The sequence below is a fragment of the Cervus canadensis genome, chromosome 24 (assembly GCF_019320065.1).
Source record: "Cervus canadensis isolate Bull #8, Minnesota chromosome 24, ASM1932006v1, whole genome shotgun sequence".
Taxonomy (NCBI): domain Eukaryota; kingdom Metazoa; phylum Chordata; class Mammalia; order Artiodactyla; family Cervidae; genus Cervus; species Cervus canadensis.
This window is the reverse complement of record NC_057409.1, coordinates 38,370,276-38,392,832: the sequence shown is the minus strand read 5'-3', so window position 1 is coordinate 38,392,832 and position 22,557 is coordinate 38,370,276. Positions and strand designations below refer to the sequence as shown.

Here is a 22,557-nt window from a genome sequence, read left to right as displayed (position 1 = left end):
AATTACTCTGGCTGCAGTATGGCAAATGGATTGGAAGGAGCCAAGACTAGTTTTGTAGGACCTAGCTGGCAGTTACTGCAGAACTTCCAGCAAGAGGTGAAGTTAGCTTCCATTGGGATGGAAAAGTGGTCATTAAGAACAGAGAGAAGCCACAAATCCTATTTTTTCAAGGCAGGTCTAGGGGATTCTGATGTGTGTTGGAGGTGTCTTAGGTTTCTGAACTGAGTAGATGGATAGCATTTCCTTTACTGAACCAAGGGCTATATATGAGAGGGGTTTGGCACACCCAAGTCATCCAGATGAAAGTGTAGCAAAGGCACTTGGAAATATGAATCTAGAGTTCAAGAGCAAGATCTAGGCTTGAGCTTTGAGCTGGAGTCTTTGGCGTATGGTATCTGAAAGGAACAGAAGAGGATGAGACCACCTAGGAAAGCGCATAGCTGGGACTCCAGAAGCGGGTGAAGCTCAACAGGATTCCAGTATTTAACAGTTGGCTAAAGAAGGAGAAGCGGGTTGTTAAAGAACAACCAGAGAGTTAAGAGGAAAACAAGAGCGGAAGACAAGAGCATATGTGGATAAGGGTGTGGGCAATAGTGTAAGATGCCAGAACAAGGTCTTGTAAGCAGAGGCCTGAAGCCTGTCTGTGACAATTCAGAGCTGCTCCAGGTGCGTGGTAAGAACAGAAACTAGACTAGAGAGGGCTGAGGGGTGAGTCATGAGAGAATGTCTACGTGGTAAGAGATGGAGAGGGACTTAAAGACAGAAATCTAGACGTGAGAGACTTGATGGTGGTTTAGTTCCTAAGTCGCAACCTACTCTTGTGACCCCATGGACTGTAGCCTGCCGGGTTTCTGTCCATGGGATTATCCAGGCAAGAGTACTGGAGCGGGCTGCCATTTCCTTTTCCAGAGGAGACAGACTTAAGGCTGTTCAAATACTAGACAGAAACGCCGGTAGCGGAAGAAAGTTGAAAATAACGGAAGGAAAGGAGGTTATTCTTCAGCCGAAAGAGAAAGCAGGAGGACATCTACAGTACTAGGCTAGAGCACGGGACGAGGGAACTCTTTCAACAGGAAGTCAGTATGAGGCGGAGCTGACTTGGACCCTCTCCGCTTCATAAGACACAATTGCGGTTAAGTGTGCCTGCTAAGTTGCTTCACTCGAGTCCGACTCTTTGCAAGCCCATGGACTCGTTGCCCACCAGGCTCCTCTATCCATGGGATTCTCCAGGCAAGAATATTGGAGTGGGTTGCCATTTCCTTCTTCAGAGCTTTAAGCGACTGAAAGTGAATTACAACAGACCTGAAAGCCCGGGAGAGAGCACTGCCGAGTTAAATAAAACGGATAATGATAAAGTCAGCATTGACTCTCGGGTGACCTCTGAGGGGGCAAGACCAGCTGCTTCCAGGCAACGGATGTCGCACTGAGGGTTCGGATGGGGAAGTAGATGAAGAAAAGGGGGCAGCAGCTGCAGTAGAAACCTGGCTGTGAAAAAGAAAGCAATACAGGATGGTTCCCCCACCCCCACCCCCCAAAAGGCGGGCAGGTAGGGGGCGATTAGGGGAAGACATTTCTAAAGTGCAAAAAAGCAACCTCGGTCAGGGCAGGGCAGGGCTCGGAGGCCCAAGGTGTGCCCCACGGATCTGGCCGTCCTCGCTGCCCGGCTAAACTCCGCCAGCTACCCGGAGTCCCAAGGCCTCCGTCCCCCGAAATTGAATGGTCCCACCGGCGGCCGCCAGGTTTCTCTGCGAATTCTCGGAGCGAAGCCTCCCGGCCTGCCCAAAAAGGCGGAAAACCCTTCCCACAGTGGCCCACGACGCCCCCCGGGCCGCGCCGGCGCCGCGCCGAGGCCTAGCGTCCCAGCGTCCCGCCCAGGCCTCGGGAAACCGCAGAGCTGCAGCAAGCCTTCCTCCCCGGCTCCGCCGGGCTTCCGCGCTCAGCCGGGGCCCCGACCCGGTGGCGCGTCTTTCTGGTCCCGGCAGCTTTTGAAAGTTCCCGGGGCGGGCGGCGCTCTGGGGCCCAGGCCCGTGACGCTGCAGCCGCCCTAGAGCCCGCCGCTTACAGCCGCAAGGGCAGCCCGCACCGGGGGTTTCCATCGAACCGTCCACACCCCTCGGGAATTCCCCACCACGCCACACACAAACCCCAATTCTTCCTGCAAATTTCCGCGCCGGTTTTAAACCGTCGATACTCGGCCAGAGCAGCGGGGGTGCTTATAGCTCCCCACCTCCCCACCCCCGGGTCCCAGCCCACCGCCGCTTTCCCTCTCCCGGAGGAACCCCTCCGCCGCGCCCGAAGGAACTCGAAGGTCTTCGGCAACTTCCGCCTTCAGCGCGGAGGGCGGGGCAGCTCGAGCTCCTCCCGACTGAGCTCGGCTGTTTCCGTGCGCGGCCGCTGCGCACTCGGCACTGGGCGGCGCTGGCTGGCTCCCTGGCTGCGAGTCCTCAGTCGGCGGCGGCTGCTGCTGCCTGTGGCCCGGGCGGCTGGGAGAAGCGGAGTGTTGGTGAGTGACGCGGCGGAGGTGTAGTTTGACGCGGTGTGTTACGTGGGGGAGAGAATAAAACTCCAGCGAGATCCGGGCCGCGAACGAAAGCAGTGACGGAGGAGCTTGTACCACCGGTAAGAGGAGCAGGAGGAGGAGGCAGGAGCCGGAGAGAGCCGGGGGGACGGAGGGGGGACGGGGAGGCGCCGGACACCCGCGCTCGGGGCCTTCCCCTCGCAGGAGGGGCCGCGGTAAAGATGGAGCCTCCGCCCGAGCCCCACACCATCGCCGCCGCTCGCAGCGAACAAAGAATAATGGCGGCGGACTGGAGCCAGCGGCGGCCGGGGCGGCAGCGACTCTGCCTGCAGCCAGCGGCGGCGCTCATGGCGGGGGGCGGCGGGGCGGCGGGCGGGGTGGGAGCCGGCGGCCGGGGGTGTGTGCGGGCGGGCGGCCGGCCGCGGCGAGCTGGCGCCCGCGTTCCCGCCGCCGCCGGGCCGGGCCGGGCGCGGAGCCGGGAGCCCGGAGCCGCCCCGGGGGAGGCCGCCCGCCGGCCCGGCCGGCTCTACCCCCTGCGCCGCCTGCCCGGCCCCCGCCGACAGTCTCGCCCCCCGACCCGGCCCGCAGTCCGTCGGTGTAGCGCCGCCGGGGTGCCCGCGGGGGGTGGAGGAGGAAGAAGGCGACAGTTGAGGGCAGAGGAGGTGAAGGTGCCTGCCTTCCCGGTAGCCTCCGTGTCTGCCATGCCCGCCTAGCGAGGGGAAGCGGTGCTCCGTCTGACCTACTCTCCTCTCCTCTCTTTGTGCAATAAAGTTCGAAACCCAAGGTTTTCCTCTCGTCCTGTATTTTATTCACGCCCTTTCCCCCCGCTCCCGCCCCATTGGGAAAATGCTGTTTTCTGTGCTTTTCTGCTTACATGAGGTAATGAGAACTCGCGCTTTTTAAAATAATTTTTTGACTCTCCCCTCACCCTCTTTTTTTTTTTCTTCTAAATCAGTAGTCATGGAAATGCATTCTTCGGGGAAGGAAAGGGGTGCTAAGAAAAATATATTTGTAATTAAAAAAAAAAACCTATTGGGATCTTGTAAAAGGGAAGCTGATGTTTGAAAACAGTTTCGGTTTTAACCCTTTTCAATAAGGTAATCACTTGAGAGCGATCATTCTGAAACACTTCGTTGAAACGAGTATTAGCGACGTACTTTTGTTTCACATCACCTTGGCGGGGGGCAGCCGTGGTGTTGGGTCCTTTGGCTCTCCCCTCGCACCCCGACCATATTTCTCACATCTTAAATACGAGATTGGTTAACCCTAAATCTAAAAATAGCCATTTAAAAGTATCCATTATTTTCCTCGCCCGTAGTAGGCAACCCTAGCCCCAGACCCACAATAATTTAAGTCACAAAGTTTATTTTTTGTTTTCCTGTTGGGGAAGAGGGACAGCAGAAAAATCATTGACACATCAAAAATTAAAAGACAATTTTTAAAGGACCATGGGATGTGACCTATTTAAGTTTGTCTTACCTTCTTCAGAAGTTAAAATTTCATGCAAGCGTTAGCTTTCATCAGTTCTGCCTTGTAAAGGTTTAGTATAAAATACTTTTGGTTGCCAGTTGTTGAAATCTTTTACATTCATTTCCTGATTTAAAAATAAAGCCAAAACGGTTATTTTAGGTGATGCAAAAGGTTGTTTTTAAAATACTTCCCTGTCTCATGGTATGATAGAATGGTGATTGATACAAGGTTTCTTGTTAGGAATAAATAGTAGAAGCACTATCTTCTGATTTTCTTTATCCAAGTCACTTTTCCAAAACCTCCTTACTGCATTACTAATATTAAAAAAAAACAAACACACATTAGCCATTTTTCATTGCCAAGAAATTTAATTAAGAAGATGAACTAAAGAGTATTTTTCCGTTAAGAGTTGGGAAGATGGTTTTATTTCCAAAAACTGAGGAAATTATGGTCTTGATGTTGCCATAGATTACTGTTTTTCCTTAAGGATTTTCTGCAGACCAGCATAAGTTGAATAGAATTCTTTTCCCTTACAGATACTATCTGACAGTGACTCTTCCTTTGTTGATTTTTTTTTAAGAAGTTGTGATAGTTTTTTTCTTTTATTCAAAAGGTCTTTTTAATTTTTTAATTATAAATTCATAATCTAATTCTTACCAGTCTCAGGTGAAACTTTGTAAACTTCTGTAATTATTAATATTTGAATATTCATTTGTAACATGTTACTAAGTTATACTTCTACCCCCTCCCAGGGATCAGCAGAAATTACAGTTAAATCTGCTTGAACCTTTTTTTAATGAATGTGTATTCAGAAAGCCAGTGAGTCTTTGATAGAAATTAACTGAAAACTATTAAAAAGCATTTCTTATGAAATATAAAACTCCAGTGTAACTCCTTTTGAATCATTTTCTTTTTCTCCCCCACAAAAGAGCCTAAGGAAACTTATTCATAAAATGGCTCCTTTTTCTGCTTTCTGAAATTCATTTTCATGATTAGATCTGATTAATAGACATTATTGTTTCTTCATAGAGGCGTACCTTTATTTTTCATTCTAAGACACCGAGTTTTATTTTGGGGGATATAATATGACTACAGTAAAACCAGGTATATATCCCTTGCTTCACCTCATTTTAAAAATTATTTTCCTTTATTTACACAGTAGAAAAAAATTCTTACAATCTTAACGCTTACAGTTTATCAGTGAAATTTGTAATTTCATTTATTCTATAAATGTCTTATCAGGCATGGTTATGTGGACTTGTTTATAGCCAAACTGTGACATAATCTTAAAAGCATATCTTTCTTGATACATAGTGTCACTTCAAGAGATGGCTTCTTTATTGACTAGAGCTCAAATCTGAGTTTAAGGATTATAGTAGTCAGAGAATGGGAAAAAGAAAATGAAAGGGTTTTTTTGTTCTTCTTACTCAGGTATGAACACATTTCTACATTATCATTTGAGGCACACTTTATGGTACTTCAAATAACAGTTAGCATTTACTGTGGTAGAGAATCTAGTTAATGGAAAGCATTGGGTTTGGGAATCACGGGCCAATTTGAATCCTGCTGTTGCCACTATTATTCTGTGCCTACCCTCAAGGAATTTTGTCACCTACAAGAAGTTTCTTGATCTTTCTCAGTCTTTGTTTCTTTATCTGTTAGAATAATGCCAGCTACTTTTAGTGTTGTCAGGTAATTATAAAATACTTCCTTGGGGATTCAATTTATTTTTAAGTTTTATTTTAACTTCTAGCTGTGGAACCTTGGGCAGATTTCTTCTCTATACTCATTTTCCTTGATCTTAAGTATACAGTATCTAACTCAGACACATGTGGGAATTAAATGAGTTAGTACATATTAAACACTAGGCATGTCACAAGTGGTCAACAAATGTTTCCTATTATGTTTTAAATTATTCATCATTATTATTGTTACTGTGTTTTAATTCACTAGGCCAGAAGCTGCAGCAAATCCAAAGATGGATTACACTGTCATATCTCTCTACCCTCAAGGAACTATTGGGGACATGATGACTAATAAGGCAGTATATGCCATAAGAAAGCAGTCAAAAGGAAAGAGAGATCACACTTGATGAAGATGGAAGAAAAGAGGATTATATTTTTTATTTCTAATTTTATTTTTTAATAAGTAATTATTTTAGATAGTCCATAATTCAAAACACATAAAATGTAATGCAGCAGAAGGTCATGTTTTTTGCCCCCACCCTCCAATCACCCAAGTGTTACCAATTTCTCTTTTGTCTTTTCAGAGGTACTCTATCCATATACAAACCAGTATGTATGTGCTCTCTGCCCCATCCCCCTTTATATACGAATGGTAGTATACTGTGTACACTCCTATATCTTCCAGTTTTCACTTAACACGGCTTAGCATTTGGGTTGTGTAAGTACATAAAGACCTTCATTCTTTTCATTATCAGGCACTTCATCATCTGAATATACCTTTGTTTATTGACCAGTTGGTGTGTTGATTTTATTTTTAGCTCTCATGGCTTTTTCAAGTAAGGAAATTTGTCATTATGCCTTTATTTCTTTAAATGAAAGATTTCATATGAATGAGAGCAGTTTGTGATAGGAAGTTATTGAAACTCCCTCGATTATCTTTAGTTTCAGTTTTAAGTTTTAGTAAAATGTTCGAGATGTACATGAATAGGGAAGCAAGCTGTATAAGAGTTAACTCTCAAAGTAAATTTAGTCTGTATTTAACTCCTTTGTTGTGGTTCTTACAGCCCTAAACAGCCTCTCTTTTATTATTTCAGCCAATAAAAGTCTATAGTTTTCTCTTTAAATGAGAAAGAACATCTTATGTAGTCCAGACCTTTTTTTAAGTAGACCATTCTCATGGGATGCGATTACCCAGTAATCTTGATTACTGTACTGGCTTTCTCGGAGGTAATTTTTTACACACTGATTAACTTATTTTTTTGATGATTTTCTAATTTTTCTTAGTGTAGTTATCAGTGAGTTTTATATTTGATACCTAAATAGTTTCACCTATATGATTGTTTACTGAGACTTTACTTCTTAGATGAATTTTTTTTTCCTTTTACCGTGGAAGTCCTTGGCCAAGTTACTACTTGGCCCAAGTAATAACTCCTTCCAACTAGAGCACAAAAGAAAAGTTTCAATGCTCTCTTTTTCTTTTTTTCGACCTTCTAAGCAGCATTTAACTATTAATATATTTTAAATATACATCTGTTAGTATATTTATCTTTAAAATACACATGCTATAAGGTCTTTAAGTTGATTAAACTTAGAAAATGATAACTAATAATCTAGCAGCAGGGACTCAAAAAACTCCCTTATCTTTCAAAGAAACAAATCATTAAATGAAGCTGTTTTGGTGATCTCATTCTTTGTATGCTTAACTTGACAGATATATTAAAGCTTTTAATATAAGAATATTGTCTTACAGTTATTTTGAGGATTTACTAGTATTTTATATAAAATACTAAACATGCTATTTTTACCCACTCAATGACTAAAATGTTTACAAAGCACTTATAGATTGGTAGGGGTTGGGAGTGGATAACTGAAATCTGTATATCTGGGGGCTACCAGGGAATTAAATGATTCCTCACAGTCTCATTGTATCAGTGAATTGCCTTTTGGGTTGGAGGTAAAGATCAAGAACTAAAACAACAAACTGATACTGTGAAAATGGTTACTTGTTTTCCTCTGCCAATTTAATAAATATGCTATTTATTCAGTCATTATATGTGGTTAGTCTTGGTCAACTTTTTGAAGTTATAAGAAGAAAGTGTGGTTCTAAATTTACACTATCAAATCTGTAAATGTAGATTTTTGAGACATATTTGAAACATTTGTTTCTCTTCTGACTCAGTATGCTCACTTAGTATCTACAAACTCTGTCTTGTGTTGTTTTGCTTTGCATTTTTCTCCTTTCTTAGCTCTGCCAATCCTGATCCTGTACGATATGTTTCATTGTTTTACCTAGTTTTGCTTACATGTCTCCTCTTACCAGTAAGAAGATGGGCAAAGATTTCTGGTGTTAATTCCAGAAGATAAGTAGAAGACAGTATTTTACATAACCAGTGATGAAAAATTACCTTTAGGTATTTAATCAATTACATGAATCACAGCTTAAGAATAGTACCGCTTGTTAAACTTTTAAATACCTGAGTTGCTTTTCCTCAGGGTTGAGGTAAGATTATTAAAATTTAGTTTACCATAAGTGAAATGGGCTGTCTGAACAAATTCTTCCTGGTTGGATTTATCTAGAGTCTCTGAATAATCTATCACTCCTCAAGGTTTAGAGAGTAAGAGGTCTGAGGCATTGATGCCAAGGTTTTTCCTAAAGGAGAAAAGTAGATACATTTATTTGGGGAAGAGAATTAAGTGAGACGTTAAAATAGCTAAGTAATGGCCTTGGTGTCTGTCTGAGTGGAGGATGGGTCTGAGAGTTTATACCCGTGGTATTAGAAAATGTCTTTACCAAAGATTAGTAAATCTTGGAAACTAAGATTTCTTTCTTTAATTTTAAGTCTTTCTCTAATGAACTGGTTATCTGGGTTTGAATTTCTGGTTATTATTATATGACAGTGTCTCTGTTAATTTGCTTCAGTCGTGTCTGACTTATCGTGACCCTATGGACTGTAGCCCACCAGGCTCCTCTGTCCATGGGATTCTCCAGGCAAGAGTATGACAGTATAGATGTAACTAAAAATGTTTGTAGTCTAAACAAAGCTGAGTAACAATTTTGAGGGTGGTTATCCCTTTTTGTGTAAGCCATTAGCAGTAGGAGATTCATGCATACCTTGTTTGTCATCGTTGAATTGAAATTTATTGCTTGTTCTGAACTCTGTGCTCTTAAACGGGCATCATATTCTTAAAATACTTATTGTTTGCAGTTACTGCCATTTATCTATCTAGGCATTTTTCAGCGAACATTTATTGACCATCATCTTTCTCATAGTTGGTGAAATAGTCATAAGAAAATTTAATCAGGTATTTTTAGAGATATTAAATAAACCATTGTTCTAGTTGCTATAGAAGCCTGAGTATGTGGCTTTACTGCCCTCAAGGAATTTACAGTATAATGGAGATGATAGAAACGAGTATAAGAAAAAAACGGTTTATATGTGGCAGAATGTCAGTTTTCACTGTCTTGAAGGACTGTTGAGTTTAGAAGAAAAGGTGTTCAGTGAGGAAACTTCTGTGAGAAAGACAGCACTCAAATTGCACACGGAAGAACTTGGGAGGTAAAAACGATGGAGGTATATTGTGGGCAGTGGCATGGATAAGAAAGTGAAGACTGGGAGCAGAGTGAACTTGACATTCACCTTTCTTGAGGTGGTGAAAGTGTCGTGTTAAATGTAAATCCACAGTATGAGGAGCCCTAAGTGTGAAGAGGGAAGCTTTAAATGTCATGTAAGAGGAGGAACAACATAAACAGAGGGCTGGTGTGTGAGAACAAGCTAGAGTGTAGGTAACCGGGCTCCACACCACCCGTCCCAGGCAACTGCTGAAGTCCCCGTGGCCGCTTTTTGTCTCCAGTGCTGAATTCTTCCAGTGCTTAGTTGTGTTTGACTCCTTGTGGCCCCGTGAACTGTAGCCTGCCAGGGTGCTCTGTCCATGGGATTTCCCAGGCAAGAATACCAGAGCGGGTTGCCATTTCCTTTTCCAGGGGGATCTTCCCAACCCAGGGATCGAACTCACCTTTCCTGTGTCTCTTGCATTGCAGGTGGATTCTTTACCTGCTAAACCATTAGGGAAGCCTGTTCTGAACATTGCATATAAATGGATTCCGTTGTGATGAGCTTCTTTTACTTAACACAGTAAAACTGTTAGGGTTTATCCATGTTGAATTTATCAGGACTTCATTACTTTCTGTTGCTAAATAATATTCCATTATAGATATGCAGTATTCATGAATTCATGGACATTTGGACCTTTGGGCCATTGTGAATAATGCTGCCATGAACATTCATTTATAACACATCTTGTCGTTTCTCTTGGGTTTATACCTAGGAGTGGAATTGCTGGCTTATATGGTAACTGTTTAACCATTTAGAGGAACTGCCAGACTTAAGAGTGGTACCCTTTTACATTCCCACTGGTAGTGTATAAGGGTTCAGATTTCTCTGTATCCTGAACACTTGTTTTTATTTTTCACTGTAGCCATTTTAGTGGGTAAGAAGTAGTAGTATCTCATTGTGGTGTAGACTTGCATTTCCCTAATGACTAATGCTGTCAAGCATCTTTTTGTGTACTTATTGGCCATTTGTATATCTTGGAAGAAGTGTCTGTTCAGATCCTTTGCCCATTTTTATATTGGGTTATTTGTCTTATTATTGAGTTGTAATAGTTCTTTGTTATTCTAGATACAAGTTTCTTAACAGATATATATGATTTATGAAATTTTCTTCTATGGATTGTCTTCACTTCTTGGCACGAAAGTTTTTAATTTTGACAATTTCCAATTCATCTTTTTCTTTCTTTCTTTCATTGCTTGCGCTTTTTGTTGTCATATCTTGGACATCATAAATTCTTAATTACTATAGACATTTTCTAAATATCTCTGAAAGCCACGACAAAAAGGACACCACTATTTAATGAAAAATATGACTACATCTACTAATACATATTTGAAATTACACCCCACTTGCTCTGGTCTTCTCTTTTATCCTGTGTCCAGATTCCTTAGTTTTGAGTACTGACCAAAAGAAGCAAAGGTAAATATCAAGAAATAGCAACTTTGAAACTAAGTTTAATTCAAATTTTTGAGAATTATTTGTTACTAGAGAATTTATTATGTTGTGTGGATGTAGTGTATCACTCATAAATTTAAATTCTCCTGTATTAGGGGAATTCACACTTAGCAGACTTTTACCATGGAGGCATCCCTGGTATCTTAGGCATAAGCAGTCCGCCTACAGTGTAGAAGACATGGATTCCATTCCTAGGTCCAGAAGATCTGGAGGAGAGAATGACTACCCACTCCAGTACTGTTGCCTGGATAATCCCATGGACAGAGGAGCCTGGCGGTCTACAATCCATGGGGTCGCAGAGAATTGGACACCACTGAGTGACTAACACACACACCATGGAGGCAGTACTAACTCCTTCGTTTTTTGCAGCTGACTAAACTGACCTCTGGAGAATTTAAATTTACATACTAGTAGAACATTTTCCCTGGGCAAGAAATAACAGTAAAGCATAGTCTTCGTCACTCTGAATATTAATAGCATTATCTCTTTGTGAAGAAAGTTTTGAAAGTTTAGCTTGATTGATGATTACTAAAATTTGTTGTTCCTCATCAATAGTTTTGGTTTATAAAAGTTCATTTACTTGAAGGAAGTATTGTAGCCAAAGTCTTGTAAAAATACTGATTTTGTTATTTTATTAATCAAGTCTGCATCAACAGAAAGGTTACCATAAGTAGCCAGCTCTTGCTTTCCTTTTTTCCATAATTCATTGTTTTTCTATTGTTTCGAAACAGTTTATGGTTTGAAATGATTATTAACTAAATACTTGTTTGGAGGGAATTTATATGTAAACTGATGGTAGGGATTAGTTTATACTTGCCTAGCTCTTTGGTGAGTTTGTGAGCTCTTTGAGAGAAAGGGTTCTTGGCTGCTTTACACTATAGTCCCCATAGTTTTTGGCAGAACACTTAATTATGTAATGTGCACGAAAACTTATAATGAATGAATTCCTCTTGGAGGGTCACAAATTTGAAAAGCAGGATTAAAACCAGTCCCCCTTGAGGTTTTGCACCAAGGGGGATTAAAACCAATCCTTCTTGAGGTTAGAGGAAGCTGACATATATGCATATGCTTAGACAATTAGGGGCTTCCCTGGGGCTCTGACGGTAAAGAATCTGCCTGCAATTCGAGAGAACCTGGGTTCCATCCCTGGGTAGAGAAGATCCCCTGGAGAAGGAAAGGAATGGCAACCCACTCCAGTATTCTTGCCTGGAGAATTCCATGGATGAGAAGCTTGGTGGGCCACCGTCCATGGGATCACAAATAGTTGGACACTTGTAATTGCTTAGACAGGTTACAGATTTATTTTTTAAAAGCCAAGGAAATTAGATTCGTTTTTTCATAGCTTAAAAAGAAAATTTTCTCCCTGGAGTCTAAATTAATTCTGATGGTTTACTAACACTTTTCACCTCTGAAACAGGAAAAATAGCATGAGACTATTAATCAAAGTGATCACCAGAAGTCACTACCAGGTTGATAAATAAAAGTACATTTACCTGAAATGCTGGACTTGATTCTTTCAGAATTAGAGATAAAAGATACCTAAATATGAAGTGAAGTGAGTCCTTATCAAAACTGTACATAAAGTCTACTGTGGTCTACATGTCATTTTTCATCTTTGTAGATTAACCATGGCTAGTTTTTAAGATATAGTTCAATATACCCTTGGTACTTTGAGTGCTTGAGATTTTTCTAGTAAGCCAAATATAATTAAAATGATTAGCATGTTGCTTAATAGTTTATGCAGTTCTACTGCCAGATATTTCTCCACTTTTTATAATATCGGAAGCTAGATGTGCATAGCCCTAAACAGTCTTGTAAAGTTCTTAGAAATCTCTTAACATCTTTAGTTCTCCATCTGTGAAGTCAGAGCTAAAGCCAGAATTGCTCTTATATATGAGTTCTGCCATATAACATGTACAGTGTTACTTCAGGAAAACTGATTTTCGCTCCTTGTTGTCTAGTATGTAAATAATTCACAAAGAATAGCATTTTAAAATTTAGTTCAAAGCAGAACTGTTACAATCGTTAACTTTATATTAAACACTTGGACATTCATTTTTCCTTTCAATATAGTGATTTTCACATAGTCACTCAGGCTTTGTTGAGTAAATGGAGTAATGGGCTATAAATATTTAACCTTCAGGCATAACTTTTGTAGGTCCTTAACAGTGTTAGCCTTGAGCTAGTTTATGAGGCAGAACTTGAAATTTGAAGACAGCTTCACTCTTTACTCAACACGGAAATTGCTCTTCTAAAAGGAATTACATGTAGGAGGTGCATAATGCTCTTTTCTCTTTAAAAAAAAAAAAAAAGGCAGCTTCAAAAATCTTAATTAGTAGAAACTTCATATATAGAATCTTATATAAGGTCACTTCTTTGAAAGGCTCAAGGTGGAAAAAGCTGTGAAAAGGGTATCAGATGGGTGTTTGGATAGAAAGAAGAATGGTAAGAGTTCCGTTGATTGTTGTTGTCTACAATATGCATAGTCATAGCTGCTGCTCTGCTAAACAGCATTGCTTGTCTCTTGGTGACCAGATCTGTGAAGGCTTGTTTCAGAGCCATGGGTAGTCTTACCTGAAGGAAAACAAGGCAGATACATTGTGCAGTACTTAAAAAATAACAGTGACTGATCTAAGAAAGTACTAAAGCTTTCTTATTGAAAGATAGTATAGAATTAGTCACAATAGAATATGAGGATGGTTTATGTAAATCAAATAATAACTTTCCTAATTCATTTCTGTTAAGTACTTCTTTTGAGGACAGTTTCTTACAGAGCATAATACATATTTTAAAATAACATTAAAAATAGCATTCAAATACTTGGTAATCAGAAAACTGCAATACATCATAACATGTAAATTTTGAACTTAGTTCAGCCCAATAAACAAATAAATTAGGGAATTAGTTTTAATAACATTGAAAAGATTCGTTTTTGTTGTATGTGGTGTTTTTTAGGTAGTGGTAGTTGAGTACTGGCGTTACTATTAATAACTTATTAAAACATATAAACACATTTTCAGGTTTTTACTTTTGTCTCATGAATGATTAAATCTCATCAAATTCAGATCACATAGAATTAGTTTCAGATACAGCTTTTCTTCCCCTTCTCTAATACTAGACTATAGGCTAAAGTATGGATTTGTATTCCAGTTAAGGGAGAAAGATCTTGGTAGGATCATAGAGAAAACTGTTTCTGAAAATTATGTCAGAATTTACTTAGCTTGGTAAAGTTGCCAGGTGATTTTAGTTTTTCACATTGCCTATTCTGGTTCTTTCACTAAAAACCTAACCTTAGTTTGTTAGGGTGTAATCAGTCTCTAATAAGGTTCTTATCGCTGGAGTTGATAAGTGTGTTGAGCGTGGAGTGTGCTTGTTGTGTACATACGTACATACCTACACACATGTTTACATACACATTACAACATCCAGATACGCTGTTTTCCTATCTGGTTTCAGTGAAAGTATGCTGTATTTAATACCAAATGACTGTTATTAGCATCAGAAACCTGAAGCATTAAATTTCCAGTATTGATTGCATACATCTCAGTTCTGCTTAATAGGGCATACAATGAAGATAAATGAAGTGTCTCAAGGTTAACAACCAAAAAGCATACAGGAGGGAAAAAGAGAAAGAAGCAGTGCACCATGATCATTGACTCCTGGAACCTAGAGTCCTTTATGTAGCAGCTGAACATTTTGCTACTCTCTTTAATAAATTAATCACCTGGTGGTGGTTTAGTTGCTAAGTTGTGTCCAACTCTTGGAACCACATGGACTATAGCCCACCAGGCTCCTTTGTCCTTGGGATTCTCAAGGCAAGAATACTGGAATGGGTTGCCATTTCCTTCTCTGGGGGATCTTCCCAACCCAGGAATCAAGCCCTGGTCTCCTGAATTGTAGGCAGATTCTTTACCAACTGAGGTACAAGGGAAGCTCAAATTAATCATAACACTCAGAATATTAATCTTAGTCAAGACATATTAAAGGTGTACGAGTATGCTACCAAGGCTTTCAAACAGCTGTAATATACTAAAAAATTAGCAAGTACAAAACAACTATGTAAAAAGTATTGTACATGAGCGCTAGATGTTTTCAGGTTTTCTGCAAAGTATTTTTAGTAATACATTTGACTGTGACAACAGACTGGTCATTTAGTTTTAAAATCATGTGCCCAAATGTGACTTTTTGCTGTGATTATTTTGGAGACTTTAAGTCTGCTTTTGTGATTTCCTTAAATCCCTGGACTTGGTGAAAGACCCACTTGCTAGATACAGGAGCAGTTTGTGTTTTTTTTTCCCTCGTTTATAATAAAGGTTATTTGCATTTTAAAAACCATGGCCTATGTTCATATGTTCTATTAGTTATGAATGTATTATTTCTTTTTCAGAGTCAAAATTCACAGTTCATTTCTATGAATACTGATCCGCTCATTCTAAACTGGATTACATTTGTCATAGATTTAAGGGATTAAAAAGTAAACTTGTGAGGGAGATGGATTTATTTTTCATAAACTTGAGCTAGAATGTTTAGGATCTTAAGGACCTGGGCGCTTCTTAAAAATTCAAAAGTATTTTAGGATAAAGAACAAGGTGAAGATTTACAGCATTCTTTCCTTTCACTTAATGGTTGTTAGCGAAAATGATGATACATGCTTGCTTTCTTGTTCAGTGACCTTGATTACAGAATTTGGTACTGCCAGAAATTTCTCCCTGATTTGGTATAGTTCTGTATAGGTGCTGGGTAGGTGAATTTGAATGCTACCTTATCCATGAGGGCTTTATACTGATCCACTTTTATAGTATTGAAAATCCCTAAGCATCCTTCCCACCCTTATATTTTACCCAACACTTACTGTGTTCTGATTTGTTACACATTTTACTTGTTATACTTTCTCTCTTCTATTTCCACACACTAGAATATAAATTCCACAAAGTTTTAAAAAAATTTATTTCTTCATCTCCAGTAACTTGAACAGTGCCCGACATGTAAGTACTCAGATACAATACAAGTATACTGTATGTAATGTAAGTTATTAAAATTGAAGATCCTGTTGGTTTAAGAACAGTGAATTATTCACTTCTGGTGAGTTACCTCAGGATATATTGCTTTACAGAGTAAAATATATTGCAACATAAAAATTCTAAACCCATTAACTTAACTTTGAGACATCATTCTAATATTCTCATTTTGCCCTAGTAGCTGCAGATTGATTAGGAATGACCATGCTTTATCTTTTATCCTTTATACAAAATCAGACACCAACCACTGACTCACTCATTTCTCTAAAGGCCTACTGTAATTAAAGTCTTTGCTTATACCATTTTTCTTGTCAGAAAATAAATCCCCAAATTTATTAATACTGTATTTATCCTCAGTGTTTGGCATTCCACCATTCTTGACTATTGCACCATACTCTCTTCTTAAATATCATGGAAGCAGTCATTTGACACTTTACTGGAATGTTTACCCTAACTGTATTGAAATTTTTGAATATCAATTGTCTTGACTGTATAAAGGTAGAAAAGTGATACAATCCTAGTCAGATAAATTTCTTGAAACTTTCTAAAAAAGAAAAAAGCTGCTTTATCGTCTTTGAAAATTAAGAAAAGGACTGTTAAACTGATAAATTTTACATATCATAATGTATCTGAATGGTAATATTTTTATATTTGCCCAAGATTAAGAGGCTAGGTGATGTATTTTTAGTCCATCGTTTTTACGATGAACCATATAGTAAAAGGAGATAATAAATATTGTGGCCTGCGTAATTATGTGTGTGTGCATGCATCTTGTGTTGTCACTTCCTAAAATCAAAGCATTTAAAACTGAGAGAGATCTTTTTACCCATCTCTTGTTTTCAGATGAGGAAACTAGAACCCAAAAAACCTAATTTGTCCTGTGACCACTTGATGACAGCTCCAGCTTTCTATCAAATGTTAGGCTATTTCCCAACTATTCAGAACAGCATTCTTTGTTTCGCTCAAGGTGAGGTGCATAATACTGCAGAATCATTCCCTTTTTGTTTTTCATATTAAGAGATAGAACTCTGAAGACCCTTATAGCAAAATGACTTGTCTTTGTGAATGAATTTATTTATTTTTTTTAATTTTAGGCATGACACTATTTTGAAATTCATTTTTAAGTTCATAGTTTTCAAAGAATTATACTCTATTTTTAGGGGAAAATCATGAAAATACCTAAATCTTAAATAACATTCCCAAATAAATTTTGGAATTCAGAATTATTGGAAGGACTCAAGAATTCTTGACAAACTGTCAAGCTAATACTAGATTTTCCATGATTTCTAAAGATCTATTGTTTCTAATGTTCCAAATCCAGTATTTTTACAACATTCTATCTGAATTCATATGTACCTGATCTTTGCTTATTCGGTTTTTTGCTTGTTTTTGCACTCCCAAAATGCATTTCATTTGTATAATCAATTAGGAATCTCCTTCCTTCAAGTAATTTTGGAAACCCATATATTGGCTCTGTTAAATGATCCTGTGTCTGAATACTGCTCTGCTTACTAAGACCGTTCCTGGGTTAAGAGAAAAATTGAAGACTGTACACATCATACCTTACTATCTCTTTTCTCTCCACCTGAAGATACAAACACAAAGGAGTAAAAGCTTTCAAAGGCATAATTAATGTGCTCACATTAAATGCTAGTTTAGTTTAGTTGGAGACTGCTGTTTCAGCACCTTCAAGGTGAAAACCAGAATAGTTTCTGGTTTAGTTGACTCTTGAATTTCTTACCTGAAACAAATTGTTTTTCCTTAAATGATTCTCACTTGTTCTTTGAGAAAGGCCTGAATTAACTGATGAAAGACAACAATTGTACTGTTGCTCAAGTGGTTGATATCTACTCAAGCTAATTAATATGGCTGTCCCTGACTTTGAAAAAGGCTTGGTTGTCTTCCAGAATGAAATGGTAATGAAACACTGGCAGTTTATTTACATGGGGGATCCTAACCATTGGAAACACCACACTTTGTCTTTAGAAGAAAATTAAAAGTAAGTAAAATAATAATATCTAGTTGGGTAGGGAAGAAGATGCAAATCACGTTCTTTCTTTGAATGTGACCTTGTAACTATAATTTCTTATGTTAACTAATGGTTTTATTCTTTTGTTATAGAATCATAAATATTTTATTTTCTGAAGCAAGTTGCAATGATACCCTTCCCAGGTGGCACTAGTGGTAAAGAACCGGCCTGCCAATGCAGGAGATACAGGAGATGTGGATTCAGTCCCTGGGTCAGGAAGACCCCCTGGGGAAGGGCATGGCAGCTCATTCCAGTATCCTTGCCTGGAGAATCCCATGGACAGAGGAGCCTGGTGGGCTGCAGCCCACAGGGTCACAAAAAGTCGGACACGACTGAAGTGATTTAGCACGCACACACCTTAAATGTTGAAAGAAAATTAATTGGCTCTAACATATTGAAAAGTAAACAGAAGAAAGTATGATCTGTGCTTTTAATCAGATGGTAGGGTGAAACTATTTGGATGACAGTGTAGGTTAAAAAAAAAAATGTGGCGAACTTCCCTGGTGGCCCAGTAGTTAAGACTCCCATGTTTCCAATGCTAGGGGGGTGTGTGTTTGATCCCTGGTGGGAAAGATTCCGCATGTGGCATGGTGCTGCCAGAAAATTAAAAAACAAATGTGACTTGGACTGAAGTCTTTCCAAAATGGTTGTGTGTTCTCTGTCTACAAAAAGGTATTATGATGGTAAATTTGCATTTATCTTTGTTCTCATTAAGTTGATGATGTGGGGGAGAAGATAGAGAAAAGTTTGTGGGTTTCAGCTGTTATTTAGCTTGACTCAGTGCTGTCCTCAAATGGATCATTTATTGTTATTAAGATTAGATTTTTTTGCTTTCATGTTTTCTTTCGGAGCAACAGTATGGATCATATTTAGTATTCACAAACTATTTTTTGATGTTGCTCTCTGTTATTTTTAAGTCTGTCTGAAATTTTTTAGTTTAAAAGAACATCAATTTTAAGTGTACAACTCAATGAATTATCACAGGGGATAGTAAAGTTATTTTACAATTCTTTTTTTAAAAGTTATTTTTACTCTTCAGAAATTGAGGTAAACAGTTCAGGTAAATTTTGAACAAATACTAATTTCATATTATAAGTATCAGATTAAAAACTTTTTATCAGTGGATATCTCAAAATCATGACCGAAATAAAGCTTTTGGTTCATATTTTCAAAATGTTATCCATCATTTCTGGTATTAGAATTTCTTTAATTGCACACATAATCCTGAATCCATGCTCATAGAAAGAAGAAAAAAAAAAGTACTGAAATATATAAAAGTAAAAGGTGCAAATCATCATATACAATTCTACCAAATCTTTCTCTTTTCAGAGCTACCACTTCTTAGGGTTCAGTTATAATTTCTACACCTTTTCCATGCATATACCTTTATAACAATTTGTTTTACATGTTTTGTTCTGTTTTGTTTTTAATGTAAATGGGGTTCTACGTTATAATACGTTCTATAACTTGCCATTTCACTGTCTTGGAAAGCTTTATTTGTCATTCTATTATAGTTAGACTTCATTGTTTTTCATTGCTTTAATTTTTTAATGGTCCTCCTAATGATGGATACTTGTTTCTAGTTTTTTACTATTCCAAAAAAAAATTTTATCTTTGTAAACTAGTCAATAATAAGAGTTTCTTACTGAGTAGTAGTTTCTCTGTATTCTAGATGTTATTGTGTTGATTGTATGTATGAGATATTTTCTCCTTGTGTACTTGTCTTAGTGGCTTTTGTCTTGTTAATATTTTAAATAATTTTGTAGTCAAATCTGTTGATCTCCTTTGTCGTTTGTTTTGTGGCTTCTTTATTTCTAAATTATTCATTTCCACGGAGATATTTTCATTTTTAACTGTCACTTGTAAAAACATTTTATAGACTCCTGTGAATGGTGGCAGAATGTTAGTATGTGATACATTTTGATGGCATGTAATAATCACATAAGGATTAATGACTATTTTGATTATCAATTTCAGAGTTATAAAATAAATGTAATAAATTCTGGAAAAGCATTGGAGTTTTTGTGTTGTTTATCAAATCACCATAGGTAGTCCTTACTGTTAAATTTATTTTTGACAGGTAGTATGTTAGGGACTGAATGATAACGGTACACAAGTAAGAAATAATCCCTTTTATTGTGACTCCTTGAGAACAGTCCCTCCCCAGTTACATCTGCTGTATAGTCAGCTTTTTTAACTCAAAGTCGTGTCGCTGCTGCGAATTGCTCTCCACTTTTGCTGTCACCCAGTGCCAGATTGAACAAACATACTAAACTTGTAGCAAAGCAGGATCTAAAAGGATCAGCCTTGATTAATTCATCCAGAATCTCTCAGTTAAAATTTTTAAGTGTTTTATTGTGTGTGTGTTGTTTGTGTGTATACATACACATGTGTGGAGTGTTGCACATTACATAGGGTAAGGAGAACGCAAAAGAATCTTTTCTGTGTTTGAGGTCTCTAATTTGACGCTATCAAGAGCCATAAGTTGAGCTCTTGAAACTTGGGCTATTTTGTCTTAACCACCAGCCATTTCTGGAGGAAGTAGGTTATAATTTTTCTGTTTCTTCCCTATGACAGAGGGAATACCTTTATAGGAGGTACCTTGAAGCCGGTATCTCATAGACCCTATTATCAGCTCACTTCTGCTCTCTGCCCTCCCTCCTTACCTGATTGATACATTTTTAAAAAATTAAAACTTTGCTGCTGCCCTTCCTCTCCTTATCAGGACAGATTCATGGAAGAGGGGAATCCCATCTTTCTATAACAGATGGAGTAATATTGGGAAGTAAAAGGAAAAAGCTTTTTTCTTTTTTTGAAAAAACTAGTACTTTTACAGCTCAGCATATTTGGACAAATCTGACAATAATCCAACTACATTGTAGCTAAACTAGATTTCTGAGTGCATCTGCTAACCTAACCAACACATATACCTTTTTATAACTTGAAAATTGCCTTTAAAACCACAAAAGCACAAAGCACTGTAGTGCTTGTAACACTCTTCCATATTATTGTAGGTAACTAAATGACCATGGAATCTGGAGCAGAGAACCAGCAGAGTGGAGATGCAGCTGTAACAGAAGCTGAAAGCCAGCAAATGACAGTTCAAGCCCAGCCACAGATTGCCACATTAGCCCAGGTATAAAAACATGGAGAGATTCCAAGTTGTCTCTTCTAAGAGGAATACGTTTTAAATACAAGAGAACTTAGTTTTTATTAGAGATATACATAGAATGAGTGGTAACATTCTTAGAATATCAAAATTCCTATTTATTTAGTATCAGCCTAATTTTAGAAATGACAGTATTCAGTAACATAGAAAAATGTATTGTTAAATACTAACACATTATTTGTAGTAGTGACATGATTCAGGATAGTTACATTTAAACTGATGGGTAGATGGTCTCTTGAATAAAACCTAATATGATAACTGGGTTGTTTTTTTTTTTCATATCATATAGATTTATTTGGGGGCATGTGGACACATAATCTTAAAAGCTAAATTTACATGTGCTTAAATGAAAAAGATAGAATAAACAAATAAACTGACACACAAGTAAATACCAATATCAAGGATGATAGTTTTTGTCCTTGTATTTCTTAAAGTATGATTCATAGTTCTTTCATTTTGTCTTTGTCTTAAACATTCTAAGGTTATATTCTCATCTTTATTTTTTGTTCTTACGTATTTTTCCTCAAATGTTTTATTAACATTTATTGGCATTATGTTATATATGAGTGAGAAAAGTGGTTAATCTAAACACCAAATAGCAAACAAATAACCTGCTAGGTAAGAAGAGTGGGATGTTGCCTCTTACAGATGAAAGCTCCCAAGAGAAAATAATCCTAGCTGAGGCGCTGGGATGTGGAGCTTCTGCTTCCCAGAGAGTTTAAAAGCTCTCCTACAGGAGTCATGAGCAAGAATGGATTTTGGGAAATGGAGGACTAATCACATATGGTCACCACACTGAGCTAAAATGCGGGTCAAATACTAGGTCTCTAGCAGGAATACCAGGGCCAAATACTAGGTCTTCTGGTAGTCCGAGCAGTGGGATGTTTTGTGTTTTCTCCTAAGATCACCGGGGCCCACCTCCAGCCCTGAGGAGTAAGGCAAAGCAGAATATATCTAGGGATGAAGTAAACGTACTCAAGATGAAGCAGGTGCAGGAACAAAGGTGAAAGCATCAGGGCCTCATCAGTACATGTCAGGGCAAGTGTGGGCAGATAGGAATTGGGACTCATCCAAGCACTCAGCCCTCTGGTAAAAAGAAGATACAGTAACGGCAGGGGTCTTGGTGATGACAGTCCCCAACATACCTATCTCTCGGGACGCCATTCTTCTGGGCTGGGTGTCCTCCACCTCTGCTGTGTAACGTCACTCTGGAGATTGCCTTCCTACTGTCTTTCTCTTGTGGAATTTTGTTCCCAGTGGTTCCTTGAGCAAGGTTGACTGGGTAAAGAATTCTTGGTAAAGAAAATGTTTTTCAAATTTTTAAGGCACACTCAATTTTTAGTATTTATGTTTCAAAAGACTAAACCTATTTCTTACTTTCTGTCTCTTGTTATCTTGTAAAAACCTCTGTTCACAGTGCTTCACCATTTCATTATCAAGGCCTTGAATCGTTACCATTCATTGTGCAGTGTTCAGTGGGCCTTTTTTTTTAGTAGAAACTCAGGTCTTCACTTCTGGGCAATTTCCTTAAGTTATTTGGTTGATGATTTTTTCTCTCCCTCTTCTTTCCCTTTTATCTCTTGAATTCTTGTGATCCAGATG

General features: G+C 38.6%; 2 protein-coding genes across 8 annotated transcripts in view; one reads left to right on the top strand and one right to left on the bottom strand.

The window, feature by feature from the left end:
• Positions 1-2,176: 2,176 nt before the first annotated feature.
• On the bottom strand, positions 2,177-3,750 carry LOC122426136 (basic salivary proline-rich protein 2-like). Its single transcript, XM_043444779.1, has 3 exons — positions 3,692-3,750; positions 2,546-3,274; positions 2,177-2,483 (listed from the first exon to the last, which is right to left on the bottom strand). Exons 1-3 carry the CDS (start codon positions 3,748-3,750, stop codon positions 2,177-2,179), a joined length of 1,095 nt encoding a protein of 364 aa, XP_043300714.1.
• Positions 2,213-22,557, top strand: part of CREB1 (cAMP responsive element binding protein 1) — a 54,880-nt gene continuing 34,535 nt past the window's right edge. Inside the window, exons 1-2 of one of the 7 annotated variants that reach the window (XM_043446031.1) lie at positions 2,213-2,503; positions 20,801-20,922. In XM_043446031.1, the coding sequence (XP_043301966.1) occupies positions 20,809-20,922 (114 nt within the window). In that variant the 5' untranslated portion in view covers positions 2,213-2,503; positions 20,801-20,808. Of the gene's footprint in view, positions 2,620-20,800; positions 20,923-22,557 lie in introns of all 7 variants that reach the window. The other 6 variants (XM_043446029.1, XM_043446033.1, XM_043446028.1 and 3 more) reach the window with 6 other exon arrangements.